Below are 9,676 nucleotides of genomic sequence, written 5' to 3' on the forward strand. Positions count from 1 at the left end.
CGTTGCACGCAACATCAACACCTCGTGTTGTCACCGTCACCGCCACCGCAGGGAACTACTGACAATTTGTCGATTTTAGTTACTAGTTTCAGGAGGTGCTGGATGACTATCCCTCTCTTATTTCAAGATGCTGTAGCTCAGAAAGATTTCGTGATGCACTTTTTAGAGACACGTCTTTCTTAAAGTTATGAAACTGTTTAAATATGATTTAAACATTAAAGTTAACTCGCCAGGGCAGCCATGCAAATGGAGATGTCAAGAGTGTGGAGTCCACGAATCTGGTCACCTTCATCAGAGTGTTTGAGGTATTTTTTGAGTTTCTTATATGTTTTTATTATAATTACAGATAAAGTGCGATCATTAGATGTGTTACTGTCTGCGGTATCATCATCATGTCGGCCCATGCGAAATAGTCGCACAAATGAGCGATGTTAAAACCCGACGATAAGCGTGTGTAGAAGATGCATGATACTAACATCCTAATAACAGTGGTAGTGATTTCCTCTTTACACATTTCCTGTTGCCATTACTCAATATCATGGCATGTGTTGTGTTAACACCAGCATTTATATGGAGTTAAATTATAACTATCTGTCAGTGTATAACTTATGATCCTGATCTTCTTTCCAAGCAAATAATTTCTCAGGCCTCCAGAGCTTCAGTCTTATATGGTGCTGCAATTAATTTTGTATGTTCAACTTAATAAGTATTGTGCAACACTGATAAAACAGGGTGGCGCAGTCAGTGTGAATCCACTTTACTTTGATAACTCTTTGTTTATACAATCACAAGCTTGATCATCTCATGTTGAATGATATAATCAACGGGTAGAAATGCAGAATTTTCGGTATGCCAATATTCTGATTTTCTCGTTTTTGTGGTGTAGAGCATTGAGGCCATAATTGAAAGTGGTCAAATGTCTCTTTCCTGCATTTTTAATATAGCTCAACCCTTTGTCAATGAGTGTTTTGTGATTGGGTGGAGAATACTAATGTCACCATTGAGAAAGGCAGTGATGACAGGGACACAAAGCTCAAATTCCAGCATGCTTCATTCTAACAAAGTGTTTCACTCCCTGTTCACTAAAGTGTGGTGTTTTATTTATGCAAAATGAAATGTGAAACCTTGTATAATAGCATTGTATTAATTGCATTAAAATCTGATTCAGTAGAGAGACGATTGATAGATAGAATAGAAGCAGGGCAGTGGAAATCGTTTTGGTACAGCTTAGTGAAGACTGATGAATATACCTAAAAGTAGGAATGCACCGAAGTATCGGCTGCCGATATTTATTGATATTCATCGCCAATTATTAATCAAATTAAAACCATCGGTGTATCGGTTATAAGCATGAAAATGCAGATATAAAAAACCAATGCTTTATTTATAATTAATTAATTGTAAAAACTCTTTGAAAACTCTTTAAAACTTTTTATTTTTCCATGATGTGTTTGACATTTCCATGGAATTGCCCAAAATATGCATAGTATGAATTTCTCATGTTATGTTTTATTAAACTGCAAAAACATAAGTGCAAAAATGTTTTAGAAATACAAAGTAACCTTTTTTCATATTTAGTTTATATATATATATATATATATATATATATATATATATATATATATATATATATATATATACAGGTGCATCTCAATAAATTAGAATGTTGTGGAAAAGTTCATTTATTTCAGTAATTCAACTCAAATTGTGAAACTCGTGTATTAAATAAATTCAATGCACACGGACTGAAGTAGTTTAAGTCTTTGGTTCTTTTAATTGTGATGATTTTGGCTCGCATTTAACAAAAACCCACCAATTCACTATCTCAAAAAATTAGAATACATCATAAGACCAATAAAAAAAACATTTATAGTGAATTGTTGGCCTTCTGGAAAGTATGTTCATTTACTGTATATGTACTCAATACTTGGTAGGGGCTCCTTTTGCTTTAATTACTGCCTCAATTCGGCGTGGCATGGAGGTGATCAGTTTGTGGCACTGCTGAGGTGGTATGGAAGCCCAGGTTTCTTTGACAGTGGCCTTCAGCTCATCTGCATTTTTTGGTCTCTTGTTTCTCATTTTCCTCTTGACAATACCCCATAGATTCTCTATGGGGTTCAGGTCTGGTGAGTTTGATGGCCAGTCAAGCACACCAACACCATGGTCATTTAACCAACTTTTGGTGCTTTTGGCAGTGTGGGCAGGTGCCAAATCCTGCTGGAAAATGAAATCAGCATCTTTAAAAAGCTGGTCAGCAGAAGGAAGCATGAAGTGCTCCAAAATGTCTTGGTAAACGGGTGCAGTGACTTTGGTTTTCAAAAAACACAATGGACCAACACCAGCAGATGACATTGCACCCCAAATCATCACAGACTGTGGAAACTTAACACTGGACTTCAAGCAACTTGGGCTATGAGCTTCTCCACCCTTCCTCCAGACTCTAGGACCTTGGTTTCCAAATGAAATACAAAACTTGCTCTCATCTGAAAAGAGGACTTTGGACCACTGGGCAACAGTCCAGTTCTTCTTCTCCTTAGCCCAGGTAAGACACCTCTGACGTTGTCTGTGGTTCAGGAGTGGCTTAACAAGAGGAATACGACAACTGTAGCCAAATTCCTTGACACGTCTGTGTGTGGTGGTTCTTGATGCCTTGACCCCAGCCTCAGTCCATTCCTTGTGAAGTTCACCCAAATTCTTGAATCGATTTTGCTTGACAATCGAAAGGCTGCGGTTCTCTTGGTTGGTTGTGCATCTTTTTCTTCCACACTTTTTCCTTCCACTCAACTTTCTGTTAACATGCTTGGATACAGCACTCTGTGAACAGCCAGCTTCTTTGGCAATGAATGTTTGTGGCTTTCCCTCCTTGTGAAGGGTGTCAATGATTGTCTTCTGGACAACTGTCAGATCAGCAGTCTTCCCCATGATTGTGTAGCCTAGTGAACCAAACTGAGAGACCATTTTGAAGGCTCAGGAAACCTTTGCAGGTGTTTTGAGTTGATTAGCTGTTTGGCATGTCACCATATTCTAATTTTTTGAGATAGTGAATTGGTGGGTTTTTGTTAAATGTGAGCCAAAATCATCACAATTAAAAGAACCAAAGACTTAAACTACTTCAGTCTGTGTGCATTGAATTTATTTAATACACGAGTTTCACAATTTGAGTTGAATTACTGAAATAAATGAACTTTTCCACGACATTCTAATTTATTGAGATGCACCTGTGTATATATATATATATATATATATATATATAAAATTATGGCTCTATGTAAAAATGTTGCCTGTCATGTTCAACAGATTTAGTTCGTGTTCAATGGAAATTATTTATTGCTAGAACTTTTGTACCTCTTTCTAAATTGTTTAAGCATTATTCTGAAGTAAAATCTGATTACAAAATAAGGTGAGTTTCAAAAAATCAATTTCTGTATCGACCTGTAGTTTTTTTGTTAAAATCGTATCAGCCAAAAATTTTCATATCGGTGCATCCCTTCCTAAAGCAATATGGATTCTATAGGAGTGTTTGTTGAACAACCTGGCAGTTGTTGGAAAGAAGCTAAAAAATTATGACTAATCTCACATATATTTTCTTGTTCTTTGTGTATGGTATTTTACAGGAGGTCCTTGTAGCAGTAGATTGGCTAGAGATTGGCATTACCTTCTCCATTTCCAATGCAAAACTGTTAAACAAATGCCTGGAGTCAGTATCCCTAATGACGAAAAGTCTCCCCAGTCCTAACTTCTAACTTTCCATTTTTTTTTATTTTTTTTTTCATTTTTCAAGACATCCTGTTCCCAATCTTGAACCTGCTGGCCTCTTCTAAACCTGTCCCCCCACCTTCCCCTTAACACGGGTGCCAGCAGGCCTGCAGCATTGCAATGCTGGGTTGTCTGCTGCGTAGGAGCATGTCTCACAGACTGAGTATATTTCTGGTACTCTTTGGCCTGGCCTGGTGTCTGCTGCTGCTTCACTACACCGTCACACAACCACGCCGCCAGACCAGCGCAGAACTCCGCCAACAGATTCTTGAGCTCAGCCATCGCTATGTCAAAGTCCTCAGCGAGGAGAACCAGAACCCCTCACAGAACCACGGCACCTCCATGGCAGGATATGGTGAGGATTTAAAACCATAGATTTGAAAGGTCACATAATCAACCAACTATTTATAATTCAAATTGAACAATTTAAACAACTTAACTTTCTGTTTTGATATGTCTACTATTGAAAAATTAAGTTTATGTGGGAGATATCGAAGGGCTCTTTTTTAAACTAGCCAGTGAACTTAAGTTTATGTGAAACTCATTAACCATGATTTGTAGGGGTGGCTAAAAATATAGATTTTCTGATGCATCAGGATCATCATTTGAACGATTTTGACGTCGATACTTAAATCCCGACATCGATCTTTTACTCAATGTGCAACCCTTTTCTACAGTGAGAGGAAATCACTCCAATTTTGCCACCAAATTTCACATTATGCAATGAAAATGTGTATATTTGGCAACTGGCAGGTAGATGTTTACATTTCATTCACTAGTTGTTGTGTAGTATAGTGGTGAATTATTCTTTCACTTTCACTGCGTGTTGAGTATAAAAATTGTTCTGCATGTCCAAAGACGAGATCCAAGCAACCGATTTGTCATTGAATAATGTCTCTTTTAATACCCTTTCTGTTCTTTACAGTCAGTTGTTGATCTAAAACAACAAAAAATAAACATTTAATTCTCATCATGCATGGCACAGATAAGATAAAGTCATTCGAGTCCTCTCTCATTAACATGCATTCTACTGAAGATGCTCTTTAAAGAATGCCAGATTTGTTAGAGACAGTACCTGTGTTCAGCTTAACACATGTTCAACAAATCAATGTAAATACCTGTAAATAGTATGCAATTAAACAATAAACATGTAACAAAAAATTATATATGAAATATAATATCTTAATTATTGATTAAATACATGGATTTGTCATTTTTAAAAAGCCAAAATGTAACCAAAAGGATGGAAAATGAATAAAATATAAATAGTAAAATCAGTATATTCGTAAGGTACCAAGATAGAAGGTCCCCTATATAATTCAGTTTAAAAGAGAAATTATTTAATATTTAATTTTTTACATTTTTATTTTTTATTTTTTTAATTTAATTTTTTTTAATATGTAAGCAAAATGGACATTATAACTAAAATATACCCATATGAATCGAAATCGGAATCAAATCTAATTGAGATCTTGTGAATCGGAATTGAATCAGGAAATCTGTATCAATACCCATCCTTAATGATTTGCTACTTGATATTTTCAGAGACTATTTAGCCTAAGACGGACCAGTTGTATTAAAATGAATGGGAGAAATTGGAACGCCCAATATGGTGGGTGTAGAAAAGGACAACTTCAAAAAACAGAGCCAATCACCTTGTAGATACGGAGATCACCTGCAGTTAATTTGAGAATGTGTATGTGCATCAGCATGACCAACCTGAAAAATAGCGTTTTTAGCGTGATCTGAGCTAAAGTTCAACTTATGATACCATTGATGTTATATTTTACTGCTGATTTGAAATATGTAGTTTGATCGTAATCTTTACCAGTCATTTTGGAGATTTTGTTTTTTTCCCCATTCAAGCAGATAGGAGCTTTACTTTTATATCTAATATTTCTTTACGATCTCTTCCTTTGCTGTAGCGGATTTGAAGAGGACAATTGCTGTGCTTTTGGATGATATTCTCAATCGTTTGGTAAAGTTGGAGGGAAAAATGGACGCTGCTGTGAATGCATCGATGCACAATATATCCCATCCTGCTGCTGGTTCTGGAGCTCTCCTTGCTGCAGGAGTCTCTGTTTCTAGGCCCACCAAAAGCAACATGTCTACTCACCCGCCAGATAGGCGAAGTAACCCTCTTCAGTTTCCACCACAATCACCTGATCGCCCACATAGACCGCACTCTTTAAAATAATAAATGGTGGCCATGGACATTTTATGTGCCACCACAGAAAAGACTGAAATATGCAGATATATATATTTTTAGACTAAAGCAGACATGTTTTTTTTTTTTTAGTTTTGTGCACATGAGCTTCAGCTTGATTTTGTCTTTTATTCATGGATCACAAAATATTTTATAATTTATACGTGTTATGGAATATTAGAACTGAGAGAGTAGTGGGAATATATTGAACCTTTTAAACGGAAGAGTGTTTTTTGATATCAGAATGAGTGTTTCATAATATATCTGCAAAAGGCTCCTCAAGCAAAGATATATGCTCCACCACTACAGTTGCTTAAAGCGTGTAGTTCACTTAGATGGATTCCAGACCAAGGTTTACATGTTTCATGGTTAATTGTTGGGATTCCACATACTGCTGTGCTTTAGCTATTGAACAGTAGAGGAAGTTAGCAAATCTAAAGAATATTTATATACTCAGTGAATAGTTGGTTAATGTCTGTATAAAAGATTGATTGTTAATTTAAGAATGGGGTAATATACCTCAGTTGCTTTCAGTTCATAGAAATGAATACCAACAAAGCTGAATGCAGCAGTTAGCTTTCCATAAAGAATTGTGCATCAGATGTCATGACTGAAGCCAATACATATAATAAAATATGTACCAGTAAGATCTTTAAGAGTTCTGTTGTGTAAAAAAGCCACCTCGCTGGCCCAACGGCGGAATCCAGGGAAGTGGTTAAGGTATCTGCGCATTCGTCTTTTTTGTGTGCGTGTGGCTGTAGCTTCATAACTATTTTATTTAGTTAAGACCGAATCTGACTCCATTAATAATTTAATTTGACTCCAGTTATATTAGACCTCGAATTTAGGTTGAGATTCCAATTATTATTGATCATTAATTGATCTAGATCTTATCTAGGTTTGGATATTTAATTATTCTTGTCAATTCTGTACTTTTAAACTGCACTTGTTCATTTGGAATTCTGTCGCTCAGGGCCTCGTGTCGGCCACGTGCACGGGTCCCACGAAACTTGTCAGTTTGATCTTTAGTCAGAGGTAAATGACTAATACTATTTAGAATGATTACTACTGCAGCTTATCTATTTCTAAATAGTAGTTTAACTTAGTTCTATAGATCTGTATCCACTTAATTAATGCAATAATATCTCTAGACAAAGGTAAATGACTAATACTGTTTAAATAGGCTGACCATCATACCATTATGCAAATAGTAGTTTTGTTTAGTTCTATACTTGACTAGAATAGTATTAAAATTAAACAGGGGTCATGACTAATACTATTTGGATGGGTTGATCAATATTAAATTGTCCCAAATAGCACTTTCTTTAGCATTTACAATCTATTACACTTTACTAAAGCCAAATGTTTAATCAGAAATTTAAGATCCCAGTTGATGTGCTTCATGCTCCATCAAATACTGGGTCTTAGTATGTAATAACCCTGATCACAGATTGTGGTAACATGAATTTAACGTAATCTACTAAAGCCAATAATTTCAGAATAAGTCAGAATAGAATCAAGTTTAACAATTTATTACTGAGGTAAATATGGATCAAACCAATTACATAATCAATTCAGAAATAATCAATACAAAACATATAATGCTCAAAGATAAATCTTAAGAGTAACAGATGCAAAGTACTTCAGCAAAGTACGTAGTGTAAGCACCACAGGGATTTCTGGCTACAGAAAATTCCAATGAAGAATGTGCTAAATTTCCTTAAATACCCAGACCACAACCAAATGGAATGACAATAAGAATTTGGGGATGAATAGGTTTGGAAATACTGGGGTCACACCTTATTTGCACACAGGAGGTAGGCACACCCCCAGAATTGGTCAGAATTCCTCTGAATTCTCAAAACTGTGCTATCATGTATTTTACAGTTAAGGTAATGAGACCTTCGTACCAGTCACACTGAGACCTTTTCAATGATATGAAACATGAATAACCAGACATATAATTAGACATTTGTTTCCTACAAGATGTAAGTGTGTTTTAAGGTGAATTTGAGTTGAGAGGGACATGAGGGGTGAGGAGAGAGAACAAATGTGAGAAGGAAACAATGAGGCAATTCTTGCTCAGTTGGATGCGAGACAGTGTCTTTGCGAGAAAGTTTCTATGCTGATTTTCTTAAGAGATTATATATTTGCACTTTGCTGCCCTGGGGAGTTCTGCCCTTTGAATACAAACACCTTGGCACCCTGTCTTACAGTTGTCTCAATGTAAGCAAGAAAAAGGGGTTAAACCCTATAATAAAGACTTTGTACATCCTTACAAAAAAGTACTCTGGTGGTACCATGGTGCAGTGATATATGGTAATTCCATGGTACTCTGATATACACCATGATGCTGAATGCAAACCTTGTTTATGTACCATGGTACAGTATTTCTGTTGTCTCCATGTAAACGAGGGTTGAAAAGTATAATAAAGACTTTGTATATCCTTACAAAAAAGTACTGCAGTGATACCTTGGTAGAGTGATGTATCAGATGGCAATACCAAGGTAATTTGATAACGACAGGGTGGCCCAAAAAATGGTTTCACTATGTTTTTTTAAACAACAAAATGACGTCACTGTGACATCATTATGAGCAACAACTTGCTATAAATAAATAAATAAATCGTTTGGCCCCCCAAAAAACGGGCCACATGGCGAAAGAGAAGCACCTAAGTTTGCTACCATTGAAAACGTATCTAAACGATTTACTTTTTTATTGATTTATAGTATTTGTAGCAAGTTGTTGCTCACAGTGATGTTACAGTGATGTCATTTTGTTGTAGGGGGGCACCTGATTACCTTGTTTGTGTATCATGGTATTTTTACAGGGTCTTCCAAGGCACTTAAAGGTGCACTCAGTAATTTTTTCCTCATTAAAAAAGCTGTACTCCCAAAGAAATTAATTGCAAATTTGAAACGTGTAAAATCATGATTACTCACAAGAGATGAGTAATGACAAGAGAGTACTAATGTGACTCCAGTCACATTAGTAACCTAATAAAAGCTGTTTTATTCATCATGGAGGGGGTCCCCTCATAGGGGCTGCCATGTTAGGATCACGTACCCAGCCGAATACTACTCACTTAACCCTTGTGCGTCAATTTAAAAAAGTTACTCAGAGGTCCTTAGAGGACAAAAATGTCTCCGTTCAAAAAACTGCCATAATAATATTATATATTAATATTATTTTCCACTTTCAGTGAGTTCATTTTTTTAATCAGTCCTGATCATAACTACCAGATATTCATTAATTTTCAGGATTTTAACCCTTTAAATGTCAGTTTGTTTATATAATGCCATTTTTGTTTTTTATGAAAAATAAAAAACTTTTCCATTTACTAAATGCTAAGGGGAATTTCTTTTTGGATATCACAGTCTGGGATATGTCAATGATAAGCAACAACATTGATTTTGATGCATTAATATTTTTTGTGCAGTGTCAGATTAAAAAAAAAAAAAAAAAAACACAGTACCTTAGAGGACAAAAATGTCCACGTCAAAAAACTGCCATAAAAATATTATATATTAATATTATTTTCCACTTTCACTGTCTTATATTTTTTTAACCAACATCAGTCCTGATCATAACTACCAAATATTCATTCATTTTCAGGATTTTAATCCTTTAAATGGCAGTTTGTTTACATAATGCCAATGTTGTTTTTTACACACACACACACACACACACACACACACACACACATTTCTCAA

General features: G+C 35.6%; 1 protein-coding gene across 2 annotated transcripts; it reads left to right on the plus strand.

Annotated features, from left to right (window-relative positions):
- The first annotated feature begins 50 nt into the window (after positions 1 to 50).
- Positions 51 to 6,611, plus strand: ccdc126 (coiled-coil domain containing 126). 2 transcript variants are annotated; one of them, XM_051671199.1, is made up of 3 exons: positions 51 to 305; positions 3,615 to 4,111; positions 5,682 to 6,611. In XM_051671199.1, the coding sequence occupies exons 2-3, from the start codon at positions 3,877 to 3,879 to the stop codon at positions 5,951 to 5,953; spliced, it is 507 nt and encodes a 168-aa protein (XP_051527159.1). In that variant the 5' UTR covers positions 51 to 305; positions 3,615 to 3,876; the 3' UTR covers positions 5,954 to 6,611. The 2 variants fall into 2 exon arrangements, with proteins under 2 accessions (XP_051527159.1, XP_051527158.1); XM_051671198.1 differs by having other exon boundaries at positions 52 to 305; positions 3,782 to 4,111.
- Positions 6,612 to 9,676: the final 3,065 nt, after the last annotated feature.

This window comes from Myxocyprinus asiaticus, chromosome 34 (assembly GCF_019703515.2).
Source record: "Myxocyprinus asiaticus isolate MX2 ecotype Aquarium Trade chromosome 34, UBuf_Myxa_2, whole genome shotgun sequence".
Classification (NCBI taxonomy): Eukaryota; Metazoa; Chordata; class Actinopteri; order Cypriniformes; family Catostomidae; genus Myxocyprinus; species Myxocyprinus asiaticus.